We start from the raw sequence: 20,934 nt of genomic DNA on the forward strand, positions 1-20,934 counted from the left end.
GGCGGGGTTTCGGCCATCAGCCCTTCTCCTCTTGTCTGTCGGGGCTGGCAAGGAACACCCCCCCCCCCGGCAACTGGCAGGCCTCCTCGCACGACACGATTATTGACCTTTTAAACAGCAATTGCATTTGCAAAGTGGGGGGGAATAAACAGCTTGATATGGGTCCCAAAGTGGTGCTGCCCTCTGCCCAGCTGGCTCAGAACGGCATCCACTCCGGAGCCTGGGGGTGGGGTGGGGTGGGGTGCAGAAGCAACCCCGGCTTGGTGAGTGGGGGCTGAGTTCAGTGCTTCACGACACCAACATTAATGAATGATACTGATGAAAGCAACGCTTAGCCACTGGAGGGGAATTCCCCTCCACTCAAGGGAGCCGGGGTTTTCACCCACCGTGTGTCGGGTGGCCTTGTGAGGCAGCTTCCAGAGCGGGCGAAAGAGGGGCCCTTCAGAAAGGAGGGAACTGGCCCTTCCCTGACCCTGCCGAGGCTCCTGCTCCAGCCCACTCCGCCCATCGCTGCCGCTGCGACTGGTTCACGCCCTCCTTGAGCCGCCACGGCCACGGGCCGCTCCTCTGGCCACAAAGGCCCACCGGCACTGAGCTGCCGCCCGTCAGTGAGATAAGCCCAGAGCTCTTCACGGCTCCTGCTGCTGCTGCTGCTGCAAGATATTCCTACCTGGGGGCCAGCGGAAAAAGGCCTCATGGGCCGGGTCATGGGCCTCACGTGGTGCAGGCCTGGTCTACACTGCCTGGCAGCGGCTCTCTAGGGTTTCAGGCAGGAGTCTTGGCCCCCTACTGCCGGGGATGCCGCCGGGGACTGAGGCTGGGTTACCTTCGGCACGCAAGCAGATGCTCGACCACGGAGCAGCAGCACTGTCTGGCAGCAGGCGGCACCCATGTGTGACTCTCGCTTCCATCGGAATGGCTGGATGGAGCCATGGCTGGGTGGGTTCCACGCTGAGGGAAGCCTGCTCGGCGCCATCGGAATGGCACGGGCCTGGTGCAGCAGCTGGGATGGTCTGCCTATGGCACTGAAGGGAATGCCGGGTCACCCCTGTCAAAGCCTATCATTTTCCTTCCCAGCACAACGGATGAGACCCCACATTTGAACCTTGGAGGGGAGATGGAGACAAGACATCCCAGGTAACTTGCCTTTTTTTTCTTGCTTGGTCCAGAATTCCCAGACCCGTTTAACAATGTTCTTCGTCTCCCTCAAATGTTTCTGCCACTGGCGGAGTTCCTGAACTTCTGGGTCGCAGCGAACCTGGAAGATTGAACAGCCACTAAGAAATGTGTGCGAGAGAGAGAGAGAGAGAGAGAGAGAGAGAGAGAGAGAGAGATTTCTTTGTTGCTGCTAACATCACAAATCGATCTTCTTTGGAGGCCCTTTTCTGGAGGCCTTCGATTTGGGAGGTCTGGCAGGTGGCTACCAGAGAGGAGAGATCACAGGAAAGGGACTGGAGCAGGGAGAGCCGTGGGGACAGTCCTGGGAGAGGGAACCTTCTTGTTGGTTTACTATTTATTTCCCTATACTAGATACACTGCTTGGAGCACTTTTGTTGAAAAGTGGGATATGAATATCCATACAGTGGTAGTGGCAGCAGATTCCCACAGAGCCGGGTGGAATGAGCCCCTCCTTGGCTAGCGCCCCACCTGGGCCAGAAGCAGCACCGCCGTCTCTTCGGCTGTGCCTGGGCTGGAACAGAGGCGACTTTCCTCACGCAATGGATTTGTTGCTGAAGGCCTTGCTAGAATCAAGGTGGACCCGTCCACGAGGCAGACCGCCGAGGCAGTCCCCTGGGGCACCAGTTCTTGGGGGGCACCACAGCTCCCTGGGCAAAAGCCGAGTGGGGAGTCAAGCTGCCTCCTAGCTGCTGGCCTCCTCCTCGCCTGCCCCCCGCCCCCCAGCACGCTCTGCCCCAGCCTCCTTCCTGCCTCCCTCTGCTCTGCTGCTGCTCAAGCAGGAGCCTCCATCCCAGTCTCCCAAGTGCCCGGACCCCGCATAGAGGGAGGAAGTGGGGCCTGCCATGGTTGGCTTGGCTGCAGCCGGAGGGAAGCTCCCCACAGCACCATGTAGCAGCTGCTGCTCAGGGGGTTTGGATGGCCCTGAGGATGGCAGCAACAGAAGCAGGGTGGGCTCCTCTGGGCACCTCCGCCCTTTCCCCTCTCCCGCCACTGCATCCCTCGCGGCAAATGAGCAGCCTGCGCGGCTCGAGCTGAAGCCGGGGCTCTCTGCCCGTCTCGGCTGGGGGCGGCAGCACCCAAGTCCAACTTCGCCTCGGGCGCCAAACAGGCTATGGGGCCAGCCCTGGCTGGAATGGGGTGCGGATGGATTCAACCTCCTCATCTCCAAGATCTAGCAGCTCCTGGCTGCATGAACCCGATAAGAAAGGATTTCTTGGATCATTCCTACTTAAGTTCTAAAGTTCTGAATAACTAATGTTGCAAAGAGTGGCACTTAATGGGCATTTTAACGACCAGAAAGAATCCTTTGAGCCAAGGACATTATGGTGATTCTTTTGGGCCCATGCCCATCGAACATTACCCAAAATATTGTTCTAAAATGTTCACAAGGCAGGTTTGTTCTTCAGACCTTTGTCTCGGGTATCTTAGCAACGTCCTCGTGGTGTTAAACCAACATGCTAAGTTAAAAGGTAACAAAGGCCTTTGGTGTAAACATCTGCAGTCGTAATGTCAGCACTAATTAATGTTTTCGTGGGACTCCAAAGAAGTGCAAGAGGCAATGACAAGGGAACAAAAATAAAGCACGGGGAAACAGTTGAGAGGAATTTTGAAAAAAATCACAGGAGTATGTTAGTCAAAAAATGCAATTCAGATTATTGTTGTACTATCTTAATGGTACAACATTAAGATTAATCTGAGATTCCTTCCTTGGTGTGGATTCACACAACCATGATGGTCTTGTGGTAGGAAGTATGAATGGTCACCTGTGCTAAGCAGGGTCCAACCTGGTTTGCATTTGAATGGGAGACTACATGTGTGAGCATTTGGAGATATTCCTCTTAGGGGATAATGGGGCCACTCTGGGAAGAGCACCTGCTGCTTGCATACAGAAGGTTCCAAGTCCCCTCCCTGGCAGCATCCCCAAGAGAGGGCTGAGAGAGATTCCTGCCTGCCACCTTGGAGAAGCTGCTGCCAGTCTGTGAAGACAATACTGAGCTAGAGAGACCAATGGTCTGACTCAGTATATGGCCGCTTCCTATGTCCCTATGACTCTCTCCATACCTCCGAGGGAAACCAGGCAGAACCAGTGCAAGCAACGGAGCCAGGAGACCACTTCCGAGACCACTTGTACGACGCTGCCATCCCTGGCACATCTGGGTCAGGCAGGATCTGAGGTGATTTGTCAGCAAAGACCCACGTGCAAGGGCTGCTGCAGAAATCTTATAGTGTAATGGCCAAGTGAAGAGCACCACTGACAATGGCACTATTGCACGTAAGAGAAAAAATTCTTGAGAGAGAAGCTCCTTCGGGCTGCCCTGCGCAGAGCTGCTTTCAAATGAAATCGGAGCGATTCACTCGTCTGACAAAAATGGAGCTTGCATCTTGGAATGAAAGGGCTTTTTAATGAGCGGTTCCTGTGGAGGACATCACAGAGCAGCAGAGCAGAGACCGCCGAAATGGTACCTCGTGATGGCTGTCCTGGTTTGCTTTCTTTCCCGCCCGCAGAGAAGCTTCTCAAAATGGATGCAGTCATCCCTAAACCATGGTTATGTCAGGGCTGGTTGGAGGGGTCTCTCTGGGCAAGGCCAATGAGGGGTCCCAGCGGATCCTGGGGAGCCAGCAGAAGAGGAAGACCCGGGAGGGCTGGATCCCGTGTGGGAGGATGCAGAACAATGCGCGGGGGGGAGCAAAGGGCTGGCGAGGGTCTTTCGATTCCTCCTGGTACTGACAGAAGTACGGTGATCAAAGTTATTCAGTGTCTTTACCTTATTAATGAGGCTTGCTTGGCCTTTTCACACTTCTTCAGAAAATGGGCCCGTTTCCTTTTAGAACATCCGGTCTTGGGTGGGGACGAGGGCAAACCTCCTGGTCTGCGTTCCAGGCGGGTTTCCCTGCCCAGGACCACGTGGCGGGAGAGGTTGGGGTCGGGGAAGAGGCCAGTCCCAGGCCGCCAGCTGCAGTCTGCAGGGTGGGTGACCCTGCCCCCCCCACGGCACCCTGGGGCTCCCCCAGCCCAGTTCCTGCCAGGAAGGCGGCTGAGGGGTTGGCCGGGCTGCGGGGAGGCGGCCTCGGCTTCTGCCCCTCCTCCTGGGATAGAGGAGGGAGGGAAGGAGGCTCCTTTCGGCCAGGGAGGCCTTGAAAAGAAGCCATTCCAGCTCTCGCAATACTTTGCTGTAGAGCCCAAGCCTGGTGGGTGGGGAGCAGGCAACATTGTGGGGAGGGGGGCAGACATGGCCCTTGCTACCCCCTGGAGTCGTCCCCAGGTGGACAGCAGAAGCAGCAGCCTCAAGAGGAAGAGGGAAGGCGGCCAAAGCACCTGCACTCCACGGAAGCCCCGGGAGGCCGAGAGCGGGCCCAGGCGCCATTTTAACTCCTCTGCTGCTCCCTGCCCCGATGCTCCAGAACGACCCACCACGTGGGGTGGGGGGGAGGTAGCCTCCCAGGGCCTCCTCTGCCCCACCTCCCGCCACTGACGAAATCAGCAGGGGGGTGGAAGAGCAGCGGAAGGAGGTCGGAACTCCCTTGTGTGCGCCTGAATTTGCCCCCGACGCAACATCCTTCCAGAGCACCGGGCCCCTAGGGACATGGACATGGCCGCTTCAGGAGAGTTCTAGCCTCCCAGCAGGGGAGGCTGGGAATGGAGGTAGGGAAGGGTGGCCCAGGCGTCAGCAGTGGCCCGTAGCCTCTGAGCCAGGAAGGGGCCTGGCCTCGCTCCACTCTGACTGGCAGCCGCTCTCCAAGGCTCCAGGCAGGGCTTCTCTCCCAGGCCTGCCTGCTGGTGCTGCCAGGGACCCAACAGGCAGGAGCCCCACCACGGAGCGACAGCCCCGTCCCCAAAGGGGCCCGAGGATGCCGTGTGCTGGCATTGAGACACAACCTCGGAGCCAAACGCACCTCTGGGCTGTGAAGTCTAGACGGAGCTTCTCCTCCGCCCAGCCAGCCTGCTCGGGCTCGCCTTTCCTGGCTGCCACACGGATCCACAAGCTCAGGCACAGGACGGGGGGGGGGGGGTTGGCCAGAGAGCGACTCCCCGCCCCCCCCCCCGGAGCGCAACATGGAAAATGGACGCCAGGGAAGAGACTCCCACGCCTCATCCCTCATTAGGCCCATTTAATCTCTGGACGTCTTTATTGTGGGAGCTCAGCAGAGCTCATCGGCACCCATGCCCCGATCTCAGGCAGGAGGCCGCCTCCATGCCAGCATCAGCCAGCCATCAGGGTCTTAATCGCTATTTATAGCACCTGCTACTTAAAATTTATGTAAGGGTCCCCCCCCCCGCCCCCCCCGGGCCTCTCCAGTCACACAGATTCAACATCACACCACTTAATGACAGGGGACTCTTACCCGATAACCTCTCCAGAACGACTGGATGATGTTGCCTGCTTCTTCTTCAGATAACAACAGCGAGAGCGGGATCGGCGGCCTGGGACTGAAGCAAAGATTGGATTTTAAAACCACACGTCACGGGGGACATAAAGCATTCGGCTGCCTGATGCCCATTTTAAAGATGCTGTCAGTTGGAGCCCGGCTCTAATCATGTCCATAGCTTCAGGGCTACACAACTCTGGCCCTCCAGCTGCCGCTGCTGGACTACAATCCCCATCATCCAGAGCAGCTCATAGTCAGGGGCAATGGGAATTGTAGTCCAACATCTGCAGCCCCGTCCTGCAGACTGAAGGTGGGCAACAGCAGGGCATTAATACCTATATAAAAATTAAAACATTACACTCACTCCTTTCCCCAGTAAACACTTTGCTAGCTCCTGCACTTGCAAGCCAGCCCAAAAAGAATGGCCATAAACTGTTTCCAAAAGACACTGTGGGCATCATCATATGTCCCAGCCAGCCCTTTTCCCCCAAGAGCCCGGCAGGTTGTCTGATTTCCATCCTCACAACTAAGTAAGTAACTGTTTTCATGCAAATGCTGTCTGTATGGACTCTGAATTCAGTAGGGTAAAGTGGGGATATTTACTAGTTAGGTCAACTCACAGTGCTGCTATCCTGCTTGCTAATACTCAGAACAAGGATGCCCCCCCCCATCTCCCCGGGGTGCTTGTGTGGCCTCTGCCTGGTAAGGTGCCAGGCAGGCACCTCCGCCACCCACCCACCCCCAGATGCAGAAGGGCTCGGGGCGGTCTTGGGTTGGGACAACCACATCTCGCTTTAAGGGGCTCCCTTGGGGGATGGAGGAAGGGTCTGAACCTTCCGCTTTATGCTGTGGGGCATGTCAGCCAATCTCAGACAATGTAGTGATTCTCTTCTGTTTAGCAGGAGGAGAGCAACTGGCCCTATCCAGCCCCAGCACAGCATCCCTCTAGCGGCTGTTGCTGCTGCCCACTTTGTGTTTATTGTGAGCCCTTTTGAGGCAGGGAACCATCTTACTTATTATTCAACTTTCTGCTTTGCGAACTTTGTTAAAAAGCAGTACATAAATATACGTAGGTCTCCTTATGAGGAGAAGCTAACATGTCACCCCAAGTGGGGGGAAACATCTCCCTGTTTTCTCCCAAAGGAAGACTCAGGTCCTCCAAGTGCTCCTTTTCAGTCCTGCAAGTTCCGCCAGCATCCACATGGGAACCCTTGGAGGACCAGGACCATCCGCCATTCCTTTCTTCCCAAGGCTTATGTTCCGTTTTTCTTTTCCAAGGAAACACAAGAAGATCACCCTTCATAACCTTGCAAAATTAGCTCTGGGCATCTCGGCTGGCTTCATTTTTAAATCATGAGGATCTGTCAGGAAAGGAGCCAAGACGAAAACAGAAAAGGCCCAAATAAATCAAGTCAAACAGGGAAGGGCTTAATGTTGAGCAGGGTAGCAGCCACCCGGAGATATTAATCATTTCAGCTGGCCGGCTTGAAGAAGCAGAAGTCGTGCCAGGTCCATTTTGGTCTGCAGGAATATTAGTAATTGGCTTTGGGTCAAATAAAAATAGAATATGAGTGGAGGCAGGAGTCCATCAGCGAGGGACTGGCCGGGGAAGAGGGAATAAGCTATTTGTGGCAGGAGGCAGCTGTCACACCCGAGATGAAGCCGCCTGACAACCGGACATACAGAGATGCTGCGGGTGCATATGGAATTCATAAAGATGTCAGCTGTCCAATGAAGGCTTAGTCGCTCTCCCCCGGATGCTGAACGAGACCAAACACACAGAGTGTAAACGCTCTCCTGTGCAGAAAAGATGCCATTGGGAGCACATCCCAGGACTCTCTCAAACCTAAGTCGCTTTCAGAGGGGGGCTCTCTTTCTCTAGAGTCTGCCAGCAGGAGCTGGATGGCTGATGCCGTAGCCGTTTCCTGCCCTGAGCAGTGGGCTGGATTAAAAGATCTCCCAGATCTCTCTCTCTCTCTCTCTCTGTACTTATATAATGCAAGTTATTTATATACCACGCTTCAACAAAAAAAGTTATCAAAATGGTTTACTCAGCAAAAGGTATGAGAAAATGGTTTCCTGTCCCAAAAGAGCTCATAATCTAAAACAGACAAACATACCTAAAACAAGAATGCACACACAAGTGAGGAGGCGGCACCAGCAACAACACAAACGACACAAGCCACCACCGCCAGAGAAACTCTGTGCTAGTCTAATTAGGGAGAGCAGTGTGTGTGGGTCTGCCTTGATGGGCCCTGAAGTGCTGATCTGTGCATGGAGTCCATGCAGGCGCTAATCTGGGCCAGCCGTGCTGGGCAGATTTGGACAGACATTTGTCTGACAATCCAGCGCTTCAGCCCAGCCGTGATTCTTGCCCCAGGGTTCTCCGAAGCACAGCTCACTGCATTCAGCATCCTGCCTGATCCAGGACAGAAAGCCGGGTGGGGAGTGGGTGCTTCTCCTCTGGATCTTTGCACAGATTCCAACGCAGGCAATAATCTCTTCCTGTTCTTATTTCCAGCGTGGAGCAGAGAGGACCTGCTCAGCATGTTACTGGCATGCGAATCTCACCCAGAAGGGCTTTAAGCATTTGAGAGAAAGAAGGAATGAAACTGAAAAGAGACACAGGGCGGAGGAACGCAGCATGTGACCAACGTGGCCACAGAGGGCAAGAGATGCAGAGCTTGTTAGTGCCGTTGGAGAAGAAACAGGACTTGCCGAGGGGGAGAAGACGAAGAGCTAGGTAGGAGGAGGAGAGGGGAAAGGAGGGGAGAAAGGCCTCCTGGCTGTCCTCAGAGGTCTCCCCTTCCCTTGGCATCCTTGCAGGCTCATTGACAGGGCAAGGGACCACTGCAAGGCAGCCAGGACATCAGTACAGCTCACCTCAAATATCTAAAGCAGGGCTAGGCAACCTTGGGCACAACCTTGGGCACTCCAGGCAGGGGATGATGGGAGCTGTAGTCCAACAACAGCCAGAGTGTCAAAAGTTGCCCAGCCCTGGTCTAAAGTGATCTGATTCTATTTCTTTTTCATGAACAGCTGGGTAGGATGATTGCCCGGAGCCGGGCCCCTAAAGGACCCCCTTAGCTGCAGCCCTGTGCTGAGCCTGGCTCAATCCCAGCTCCTTAGAGGGCTCAGCCAGAAGCCCCAAACTGTGAGATGCCATGAATATGCAGATGTGCTTTCCCTTCCCTTCTCTTACAAGGCGCTGAGAGAGGGATTTTGTAACATGTTCCTCACCCTCCTTTCTTCAAGCTCTAGCTAGGCAAAAAAGCAACACAGCAGGGACAAAGAGGAGTGCTGAACGTGGCCGCGTTTGTGGCACCCCCGGAGCAGAGGCAGAGCGCGCTGGAATACTGCACACCCTGTAGAACCGCGGCGCATTGTGGAAAAGAAAGAAGCCAGCCAGCCGTGCCAAATTAGGCCTATTGGCCAGCTGAGATCTGTGATGTCAACTGTAAAGGCAGCTGATATGTGCAGATCTGGGCCCATTTGAATAAGAAGGGGGGTGGGGGACACCGCAACTAGCAATTTGCCAGAAGGACAAAGGAGGCAACCTCAGCCCCGGGACACGATATGGGCAGATCTATGCAGAGACCCTTGCTTGAACATTCAGAGGGAGGGGGGGTGGAGAGCCGAAGAGGAACACTCCGGGGACTTCACAACACTGAGGTAGTCTTTGGGTCCTAATTTAGGGTTCATAAAGTAGAGGGCTTTCGTGACCCTAGTGGGCCAATGCCCAGGGACCAACTGGCACAGGAAACCACACAAGTGCAGAAATGTGTGTGCTATTTCCTTTCATTCTCTGGCAATGCTGCAGGGGAGTCTGGAAAAAGCTTCAGCACCTTATATCAATCCTGAGCTTTTCTGGGATGGGTGGCACAGAAACGAAATAAATAAATGAAATAAATTTCTGGAAGAGCTGGAAGTGTTATGATTCTTATGGATGCATCACTGGCAGACTCAGGGTAACTCAAAGATATGTTGGTTTCCCAAAAACCGGACGGAAAAACACGCAAGGGGGCACCCCACCACCACCACCACTTCAGCTGCATCCCACACACTCTGTCCCACTGAGAACTGATTCACAGAATAACTTCTACCGATTCCTCCCGCAAATGTGGTTCTGTTTGTTTGACAGCCATGGAAACACTGTGCAGGCGTCTGGCACACCACAGACTATAGTGCAGGTGTGGACACCACAGGTCTCTGGATAACCAGATTGCAGGGAAGTATAAAACTGCCATATGTGAACCAGCCCTCACACCATTTTTTAAAAATCCGGATCTCAGTTTGATTCACACAGATCACTGCGCCCACATGGGAGGCTGCTTGGCCACAACCACATGGCAAACCGTCTGGGTGACTAGCCCCAGGCCCCTCCCCCCCCACTCCACCAAGTAGTTGCAGCAATTTTCATCAGATCATTAACAGTCACAGAAAAAGGTCTGCAATGTGGTGGTCAGGCATCATGCTAATTGAGGATCTGCATTTGCTGCTGTCTTTAGGGGTGGCCAATCAGGGCAAGAACCAGAGCTGTGCGTCAATCCCCGAGCCCCGAACTTTAGTGGCTGGAGGAGGAGGAGGAGGAGTAGGGCAGCGGCAGCCAGTGCCAACGTGCACAACACAAACGGCCAGAGTTGCATCTCCCTCTCTCTTCCTGCCTTGCCAAAGCTTCATGTTTCTCTCTCTCTCTTTCCAGCTCAGTATCAACTTTTCGGGAGGGGGAGAAGAGGAGTATCAGGCAGCATCTCTCCCTCCCTCTCCTCATCACTGCTTAGCCTATGCTCTGTGATACTTCCTTCACTGTTGAGCCCGTCAATCAGGCTGAGGGACAGGTAGGCTAAACCTGAGCACTAGCCAGTCAGTCAGGATAGATGCTGCCTGACACTCCTCCCCCTCCTGCAGAGGACTTGTCTCACTTGAAGCTGAGACGATTTCTCCAGTCACGAGCCAGCACTGATGCTGCTTAGTGGAGGAGGCAGGAGGGGCAGAGTGAAGAGCAAGCCGTCACCCTGCCAGCACTTGGAGCACCCAGGGGGATTTGTCCCCCCTTGTTCCATTATAGCTATGCCCCTGAAGTTACTGTCTTATCAAAGAGCAGGTCTTGACTGCTATATCATAATTACGGGGCGGGGGAGGGGGAAGCATCCTGTTTACCATTTTAAAACAGTTTGATTACACTTTAGAGGAATAATTTCTTATCAACATAACCAAAAAAGGCTGAGTTTTCAAAAGTTGCACTAGTAAACAAGATTTGTTCATTAGCATAAAGATTTTCATAACAACAGCAGGGAATTTTAAACCCCTTGTTCCTCAGAATAATGAAACGTTTAGTGCTCTCCATTCCAATTTCTGTGCAAATTAACCTAGGACAAAATGCCTTCCAACACGCTGGCTCCCAAATTAGCATGCATGTCAGAGAGTCTTTGTTACACATGAATAATGAAGGAAACTGAAGGGGACAATTTGACTGCATTTCTGTCCACATTTGCTGGAAAGAAGGAAGGAGGACAAGAGAAAACCTGGGTTGAATCCTGAGCAATACTTACTGGTCCTTCAGCCACTCCTTCACAAACGGGATCTCAAAGAATTCGACAAACGGTTCCTCTTCCCGCTTTGAGTTGTGGCTGAGCGTAATTTTTAAAAAGATATAATTTGAAACAAAAATCAAACATGTCAATTTCAGTGATGTGTGAATGGGGGGAAATGAATGATTGGGAACATGTAATATCTGAAACCATAAGTAGCTTACTTGTATAACCATTCCGTTAGGAAATCAAGGGCAATGAATTTGGTCCTTTTTCTCTATTTAAAAAAAAAAAGTCAGAAATAGGAAACACATTAGCCATGCTAACATCATCATTCTCATCACCATCAATTATGAGCATTTCTTTCTCTCCCACTCTTCCGACAAGGAAGTATGGGCAGCAACCAATCCCAGGGATGACTCTAGAACAGCCCGCTTGGGGTGGGGGCGGGGTACAAAAGGATGGCAAAGAACATTATTAGGTGAGCAAGGATTTTGCTATACCTTAACTACTTACAGAGATGAAGTAATGAATGCTGTTAGTTTATTTACCTCCGTAATGAAGCCCGCTGCCTGACATTCTCATACTTAATCAGAAAGTTAACATAATACATAATATTTATGTATTACTTCTCTGTGTAAACCACCCTGAGCCATTTTTGGAAGGGCGGTATAGAGATCAAATAAAGCAAGCAAGCAAACCAGATTCTTCTTAGGAAAGACTGCCTTGATGCACCCCCACCCCACCCAGATGTGGTCTCCCCCAGCCCAGTTCCTGGTCAGGATTAGTGCGCCCTCTAACAGGGATTCCCAGATGTTATTGACTACAACTCCCGCAGTCCCCAGCCAAAGGCCATGACAGCGGAGGATGCTGGGAGTTGCAGTGAACAACATCTGAGAATCCCTGTGAGAGGGAACACTGTCCAGGAAGGAAGCGAAGGGGTTGGCCAGGCTGCTGCTGGGAGGCTGGAAGAGTCTCTTCTCCTCCCTCTGGCTTCACTGGTTTGGTCTGGGGTCGAAGAGGAGTGAGTGAGTGAAGGAGGCGCCTTTAAAATAACTGATGCAGGCTACAGGGCCATGGCTGCATTGTCTGACACTTGGCTGAAAAGTTGCAGTCGGCTAGATGGAGGGACGGAAGCGGGAGGGGCACTCATTTTCCCTTGCAGTCTTTTGAACTGAGAACCCAGATTCAATGTTTTCTACTTTCAAGGAATTGTGTCCCGTCCCCCCACCCGCCATGGGGGAAGCATGAAAAAAAGAAATCCACACCCCCCCCCCCAGGACGCTTCACTCTGCTGCATGTACAGACAAAGCAGGAAAAAACCCAGACTGAAATGCACCTCAAGCAGAAAGTGGGAGTTTCTTCTCCCACTTGGGAAAAAAACATATTTTAACAAATGTTTTTAAAATGTGTTTGTATTTTATTGTTTGTATTTTAATTGCTTTTATGTTTCATTCCATTGTTTTACTGTTCAAAAGGTAAAACAGTTAAGAGAATAACTGTTATGGACAACCAATACATACAGTTATTATTATTGTTTATTATTATTAAAGTCAGGAGCTCATTGTCTGGAAACTCTGGACACTTTTATGTTGTCATCGGCACACATTCTTGATCCACTGCTTTCCTAAATGAAGGCCCAGCTAAACCTTAATTTAACTGCTGGAAACCTCAGCTTAGTGGGGGTGGGAAATTCCCATAGGAAGCCACTTCTTATTCCATCTCCATAGAGAAGTAAAAGAAATGGATTCATGCAAATTACTCTCTTGATATTTATTGCATGGGAGCTGAACCAAATCCTTGCCAGGGATTATAGTTTCCAAGGACAGGCCTGAAGGGATTAATGGGTTTACGATAAGGAGGCCTGCAGGTCCCACGGGATGTTTGCAAGCATCTGCGAGCACCACTCTGGAGCAGCGCCCCACGGCCAAGGCGCTGGGCTTGTGTCCGCAGCCTCAGGACTGTGCTGCACATCCGACCAGGGAGAGCCGCGGCCTGCTCCTGTGCACGTTTGCTCAGGAGCCACAAGACACGGTCCTGTTAATTCCAGTGGGACTACTCTGAGTCATTTCCCTCATCCCATCAGCCCTTCCTAAATAAAGAAATAAGTCCAACTAAGTGCAATGGGGACTGGCCACTGGATGCAAGTCTTCACATCGGTCATGCCTTCTTCACAAGGCGCCCATCAGTGATCTCTACTCATATTTCGGTGGGAGCCATTTTGGCAGAAAACCTTCCCTGTGAGAGCCTTTCCCCTCTGTGCTGAGCTCGACACAGCCCTGCACTTTCCTCAGTGCTGGGAGGGCCCTTTGTGAGAGGCGAAGCCGCCCCTCACTGAAGCCCTCTCGGAGGAAAGCGCTGGGAAGGACCCTTCCAAGAGCTCCACTGGGCTCTGCTTCCCTTCAAGGAGCCCCCCAGCACTGCACGGTCCGGATGGCCACCTCCGCATGGTGCTGGGGAGCTGTGCAGAGGATTCCGCTTCAGCCGAAGCTTCACGCAGGCCCCACAAACAACACCAGAGAGTGGTTGGGATGATCGCTGCCCCCCCCCCCCCGCCCCGGCCTTACAATGAAGAATCCTGGCAAACACGACCAGAATGACAACAAACAAAACCAGAAATAAGTGGTTGGGTCCCGGGCGAGGTGTTGCGTTAGGGAGCTTCCCAAAGGTGCTTCCTCAACTGATGATAACCCTCCGTGAGAAACAGGAAGTCCCTGACGGACGAGACAGCAACTAGACTCTTACTAGGAGAAGAGTCTGTCCCCAGCCAGTTTGACGGCTCCAGGGGAACTTCCAGCCAGGTCTCCGCAGTCGAAGTCTCTCTGCCGCGCTGGCTTTTGCTCTGGGTGTGACTTGAATAAAGCCCATGGAACTGAATGCTGTGAAATGGGACGACACACATTTTCCAGACTCCATCGGAGTTTCTGGGGCAGAGAAAAAAGCTGCCCTGTCTTTGGCACAGTTGTCTGATACAGAGCAAATCCGGATACACACAGGAAACCCCTGAACAATGTGCTTTGTTAGCCAGCAGATGTGTTTGAAGCTATTTTCACCACGAGAATCACTTCCCATCCTTTATCACGTCCACGTTTTGCCTGGGAAGACCAGACAGTGCCCAGGTGATGAGGGATGGGTCCTCAGGCAACCGTTTCAAAAAGGGCAGCCGAAGCCACACTTCCACTTTCTCCCCTCTGCAGACTGTCCTTTAATAATTCTCAAAACATTTATTAGTGGACCATTTAGTCACTTCACGCCCCCAATGACAACCCTACGGGTTAGCCTTGGCTGTTGTTAAAAGAAAACCAGGGAGGGAGGACAAGCCTCCTTAAACAAAGACAACATCAAATGAGACAAGCCGCAAGCAGAAGCCACTTGCACGTCACAAACATGAAGGCTGTACTCCCCCATAAAACAAGGAGGGCATTCCCCGGCGCAGCCGAACCCAGGCCAGGATGAGGCTGCGTGTGTGAAGCGCCGGGAGCGAGGTCACTGGTCCCAGTGCTGCCCCTGTGCCAAGCCCCACTTTGTAACCCAGCCTTTAGCCCCGGTGAAGTGGACCTGTGGTTTGCTTAAGCTCGGCCAGCAATCGTTTGGGCAACTGCCGCCGGGTAAAATGGCTTCCTCCTGACCTGCTGCCATGTTCGGCAGCGAGCCGGGCGTGGCGGGGGGGAGAGCAGCAGCCATGCCACTGCGCTCATGCCCCAGGGCACCCTGGAATGCGGCGGGGGGGGGGGGAGTCCTCCTCCCGCTCCCAGCATCTCCCTCGGCCGCACCACCCCGCGCGTGGGCACTTGGGGCAGCAGAGGGGAGGATGGCGGCTGCTCGACTGCCAGGGAAGGCGGGCGGGTTCCTGCCTTCCCCACAGCCTGGTCTGGGTCACTCCCTGGAGGAGAGGCCTGTCCGCGACTGCTAGTCGGAGGGCTGTGGGCCTCCTCCAGCCTCCCAGGCAGGAAGCCTCCGGATCCCAGTGGCAGGGGAGGCAGCATGCCCTCGACTGGCTCCTGCCTGTGGGCTGCTTCCCAGCGGCATCTGCTGGGCCACTGTGGGGAACAGGATCCTTCGGGGGCCGGATCCAGCAGGGCTGCTCTTATGCCCGTCCTACCCAGTGAAAGGCCTCCATAATGCATTAGAGCGTGGGACTGGGATTGAGGAGACCCAAGTTCAAATCCCTGTTCCGCCATGAAACTCACTGGGAGACTCTGAGCCAGTCACTCATCTCTCAGCCTAGCCTACCTCACAGGGTTGTTGTGAGGATAAATGCAACCATGTGCTCTGGGCTCCTTGGAGGAAGAGCAGGATATACAGTACATGTATGTATGTATGTATGTATGTATAAATAAATGAATAAATGAATGAAATACATACATACATACACACACAACAGTGGTCTCTATTAGTTTTTAAGCAACATATGCCATTCTGAAATGCATTTGCTGAAACAGCAAACACTCTGATGATGATGGCTGAAAAATAATGCTTTTTTAAAGCGAGGCATTAACCTATCATTAATAGCTACTAGTCTCCACTATGATAACCCAGTCAGAAAACAAAACAAGAAATACAATAGAAATGAGGACTTAATGAGGTTAGCTCCTGTAAATCCCCTCATTAAATGCTCCCTTGATCCAGGAAGAGTCAAAAACCGCAGAAAACTTCTATGTGTCGCATAATAAAGGTTAGTCTTTTATGAATCAAGAAAAAGAAACAAAAGAGAATGAGATCATAATGGAATCAGCCCTCCAATGGCTAAATCAGCAGTCCTAAGACTGATCACGGGGGACTGAAGTCGTGTTTCTGCTCCACTCGGTGGGAAGTCCCTAGAAGGGTTAGGACCACTGCCGCTAGGCGGCTACCCAAGAGCATCTGCAAGATGCCCTGCAGTTCAAAGGACCTGGCCAGGGTTCCTTCTAAGGTGTGCGTGTGTGAGCGCGCTCACACATTTTTTTTAATGTCCGCTCAGTAACTTTTAGATCCCGCTCAGGTTGAATCAGGGAGGCCCCATTCTGAATGCAGGTGAACACACAGTGCCTTGATACTGCCGCCCAGAACAAAACTCATTCTGCACACAGTTGGGGGGGAAATTAGAGAGAACACTGGACCCGGCATCGGGTTCGACTTGTCCATTTTCTTAAAAGAGAGCAAACAATTAACTGTGACAGGGAGCAACCACAGGAGAGAGGGCATGCCCCTCACCTCTTGCCTGTGGCCTGCTCAGTGGGCCCCTGTGGGAAACAGGAGGCTGCTCTGAGGTTCCTATGCAGATTGGAAGATGGAAGTCTATTAAGAACTGACCTCAAAACATTTTTCCTTCTTAGCCTGGTGCAAGAGTGCAGCCATCCCTGGCAGAAGCACTGGGAATATGTAGTATTCTAAGAACTCTCTCGGAGGACCTGGACAAGAAACGTGTTTGTTTTCAATCAGTAGGTTCCTTCGGTACACTGATGTTCCCTCTGCTCAGAGTCAGAGGGGATGCTCGGGCGAAGGCTTGGCCGCCATCCCCCTCCCAGGGGCTAGCACGGCCCTCACCCACCCCTTCCCTCCTGCATGTTGATCCCTTCCCTCACCTTCTGGCCGGCTGCTGGAGACCAAGTGCAAGCAGTCCCTAGCCCTGCCAGCCAGAAAGCGGTTCCCTGCTTCCTGCCAAGGGGAGTTCCAGCATGTGTACTAACAAGCAGTAGCTCTCCATGGCCAAGCAAGGGTGAATTGGAACAAGCCTACATTGGGTGGTACGTTTCACACAGGATGGAAGCAGTGAGGTTTCTCCCTTTTCTGCTGTAAGTAAGCGCTGTGCACAATGCATGAGGGCGGGCATATTCTTACTGGAAAATTGCTATATCCACAACAGAGAACTGATAGATTAAATAGGTAAGGGGGGAAGCAGGTATAATGTCTTCCATTGACTACATAGAGCTCTAAGTGAAAAGCCATGAAGGTTGTGTCTTTCTTGTGTCCACAGAGAAGTTGAACTTAAATCAACAATTCCAGTCGTGAAAATCAGGTATTTAAAATAGTTCTCAACATATATGGTTCTCAGTTTGAATAGATCTGGCAAGTGAAACATTAAAACAAAACACTGTTTGAATTCACTTGAACATATACTGCAGATCTCTCCCCACCCGCTACCTCCAAAATATGCTCAGGCTAGGGCTTTGGACAACCACCCTGGAGAAAATGTTCTAAAAATGTGCACAGCCGCTGCTCTGAGAAAAGGGTTCTTGTGCACCTGGATTTGAACACAAGGCACAGGTGGGACTATTAACAGAGCAGACTTGGTGGACCTCAGTGGCTTAGATGAGCCAGATATTTTAATCATTTCCTTTTCCTGAACAGCAATGTTCATATTAAAGATGGCAACTTATACTGCAACTTACACGTTTTTAGATCAGGAACGGCAAGAAGTGGCGACAGGGCCAGGAGAGAAGGGGTCTGAGGAGGAGATTCTTCAGTGGGTACTGATTCACTCTGATCCCCACTCGGAGGTGGGGAAGTGCCATCATCCAAAGGAACCTGTTTACAATCAAAGTGAATGCCCTGAATACCCCAGCCTGCTGGGGGGTGGGGTGGCAAAATCAAGATGCAAATCCACACACAAACACAGATTCAATACATAACCTTAAACCAGTGTGGTATAGTGGAGAGAATGTGGGCTCTGGACTGGGAAGATCCAAGTTCAAAGCCCTACTTAACCCCTGGGTAACTTTAGGCCAGTCACTAACCTACCACACAGGGTTGCTGCGAGGATAAAAGGGGAGAGGACCAGCTGTGCTGCCCTGAGGAGGAGGAATGGAGGGGTGTGTTGTGCAGTGGCTATAACAGCCACCCTAAACTTTCATGTTGAGATACCAGGTGGAAACGATCTGATTATTAGCACAGGAGCCAGCTGGGATGGCCGATATCATGGTGCGGAGGCGGGGAGAGAAGTGCTCATTCTGCCTCTGGACAAGCTCCACACCCTTTGAGACGAAAAGGAGACGACAGCATTGCCAGACTTCTCGTTTTCAATGTGTTACCCGGATTCTCTTGTCCTGACCTTCGGGCCTGCAGTGGCCAGATTTGCAATAGTGTTTTAGAAGCCATCGCAGGTTTTAAACACTCAAAACTACTATAAAACTGTATCAATGTTGTCAGAGGAATGGAAATGAAAATGGGCAGGAATGTTCTCCAAAGATTCCTCCATGGAGAGAGTAGGGCAGTTTTTGTTCATTGTTGCCCTGACTCTGTCCTTTTCCTCAGTGCAAAGATGACTACTATTTCCCCCCAGCCATTTGAGGCTAGGGATAAAGAAGGGGTGAACACACTGAGACAGCTGGAAGGACGGCAATGCTATCACAGATTTTCCATCTCTAGCGGGGTAGACGTTGCCAAAAGTCACTCTGCGCATTCGTCCCCTGAGATGGTCGCATTGGCCGACATGTGTGGGCGACCAGGTGAAAACTGCCTTACTTACTAACCCTTCCGGGTGCAAGTCAGTGCTCCAGATGGGGCAGTGCATCAAGTGGCAGCATCTTAGCCCCAAAACCTGTGTCCCAGTTCTGATCCTATGCACGTTGAAATGCACGTGCAGATCTCCTGAAGACGCATCTCTGTGAGCGTTTCCTTTCCCTGAATAGGAGGCACTTTGTACATTACAGAAAGCCTCCAGGACTATCACAGACCATTAGATCACTGCAGAAACTCATTCTTGGTGGCATTATGCTTTCACTGGCAACAGAGGCATGGAAAAAAATGAGGTTCTGAAGGCACTTGTAAGCTATGTGGTTCCCGTGTACAAGAATTTCTCGTTTCTGCCTGTGTTTGCAACAGCACAAATTCAAACAAGGTGGGGGAAAAACACAAAATGTAAAAACCGGGTGTCATTTGCCCTGTTCTGTCTGACTGCTTCCTTCATCCTTTTGATCAAGCGGGGCTACTGAAATATGCAAGAATGCAGGGACAGGAGTCGTGCATATTTCAATATCCTGCCAATTCATGAAGCTGGCAGACTGAGTGGAGAGTGGGACAGCACAAAAACCCAGCCTGCCATGCAATGTTAGGCTCAGATACCTTGGGAGATCCTTAAAGGATGTCTGCAATGCATGAAATATTTGCCAATCACTGGAAATGTTTGTGGAATAAGGCTATATTTTCATAAAATCTATCTGGGAAAACTTGAGGAAATGCTATACTGCCACTATAAAAACAGGCACTTAAGAACATAAGAAAAGCCCGGCTGGATCAGGCCCAAGGAGGCCCATTAGCCCAGCATCCTGTTTCACACAGTGGCCCACCAGATGCCGCTGGAAGCCTACAGGCAGGAGTTGAAAGGGGCAGGCCCTCCCTCCTGCTGTTGCTCCCCTGCAACGGGTACTCAGAAGCTTCCTGCCTTGAGTTTAAACTTCTGCTAACTGAGCAAAGAGGCACCTTTTAAAGTGGTGATTCTCATGACTACTGGGGAGAGCAGTATGGTGCAATGGTTAGGCTAGGACTGGGGAGACCCAAATTCAAATCTCTGCTCAGCCATGAAACTCACTGGGTGACTCTGGACCAGTCACATCTCTCTCAGCCTAACCTGCCTCACAGGGCTGTTGTGAGGCTCAACATACAATGCTTTAAGCTCCTGGGAGGGAGAGTGGGATATAAATAAATAGACAGACAGATAGATAAAAATGTGTCTTTTTAGACTGTGAGCTCTTTTGCAAATGGAAACCATCTTATTTATTTTTCTATGTAAGCTGCGTGGAGAACATTTGTTGTAAAGAAGTGCTATACAGTTGGAGTTGGGTTAGGGTTATTTGGAGGAGGTGTTAAAGGTATTCCTGACAGATTTTATTTACCTGAATTGTAGGCACAAGCGCTGGTTCTGGTTTCTGTTCATAAGGATCAGGATATGGAGGCTGCTCCACTTCAAATTCTTTTAAAGGAGAAAAAAAGGTGTGTGATGGAGATCTCAGGCTTGGGGTGGGGTGGAGGAAAACTCAGAAACTGGGCGCAAGCACCTTCCAGGAGAGGAGACCTGCTTGCAGAAGGTGCTTGCACTTGGCTGGGGGGCGGGATTCACCGCCACCCCACTGCAGCCTCCCACATCACACCTCGTGCTGTTCCCAGGGATCCCCAGTTCAGGAATGGCTTTTCAGGAGTCTCAGGTGACCAGTGTTCTTTGGATCAGTGTGAGGAATGAGTTTTGTTCTGGGCAAGGCAAAATGAGTTTTGTTTTGTTCAAGGCAGTGTGCGCGCACCTGCATTCAGAGTGGGGCCTTCCTGATTCAACCTGAGCAGGATCTAAAATGAACTGAGTGGATGTCAAAAAACTTGTGAGCGCACTCATTAGAGGGAACACTGCAGGTGTCTGCACTGGGAAAGGAGAGATCCCACGCCATTGCGCAAGCATAAATCTGGATCCAACCCAATGATAAATTGTCAAACACTTGGTGAGAGATTATTAATTTGTTGCATATGTCCCAAAGCCATTGCTGACACTGGAGGTAAGCCAGGATCTGGGTTTCACTTCTTAGGAATTTAAAAACAAGGCATATTAATTTTGTATTAATTAAACTCGCATTAGAATGGTATTATCATTGTTTTTCTTGCTTTATGAGGCAATAATCTGATTCCCTGATTGCAAGAACCACTAGGCTAAATTCACATGGGATTTGTACTTCCTAAAAACAGAGGAAACATGATCATCACTTATTCTGGGGATAAGAAAAGGAATGCCCATGTTGCGAAAAGACAGTACAAGAATTGCATGTCTGTTGGGTGCCAGCCAACCCAAAAAGTAATCTACAGTTTCAATTCTGACCCTTGTATGTATCTCAGCATTGCAACATTGCATACCAATGTAGTAGGGTTCTCACCTAGTTAAAGACATTTTCATAGA

General features: G+C 51.5%; 1 protein-coding gene across 1 annotated transcript in view; it reads right to left on the reverse strand.

Annotated features, from left to right (window-relative positions):
- Positions 1–20,934, reverse strand: part of IQCK (IQ motif containing K) — a 36,853-nt gene that overhangs the window by 14,007 nt on the left and 1,912 nt on the right. The window contains exons 2-8 of the mRNA XM_053276840.1: positions 19,892–19,968; positions 17,450–17,585; positions 16,371–16,468; positions 11,303–11,355; positions 11,100–11,177; positions 5,524–5,608; positions 1,147–1,258 (exon numbers count right to left, since the gene is read on the reverse strand). Coding sequence (XP_053132815.1) covers positions 1,147–1,258; positions 5,524–5,608; positions 11,100–11,177; positions 11,303–11,355; positions 16,371–16,468; positions 17,450–17,585; positions 19,892–19,968 — 639 coding nt within the window. The remainder of the gene's footprint in view (positions 1–1,146; positions 1,259–5,523; positions 5,609–11,099; positions 11,178–11,302; positions 11,356–16,370; positions 16,469–17,449; positions 17,586–19,891; positions 19,969–20,934) is intronic.

This window comes from Hemicordylus capensis, chromosome 13 (assembly GCF_027244095.1).
Source record: "Hemicordylus capensis ecotype Gifberg chromosome 13, rHemCap1.1.pri, whole genome shotgun sequence".
Classification (NCBI taxonomy): domain Eukaryota; kingdom Metazoa; phylum Chordata; class Lepidosauria; order Squamata; family Cordylidae; genus Hemicordylus; species Hemicordylus capensis.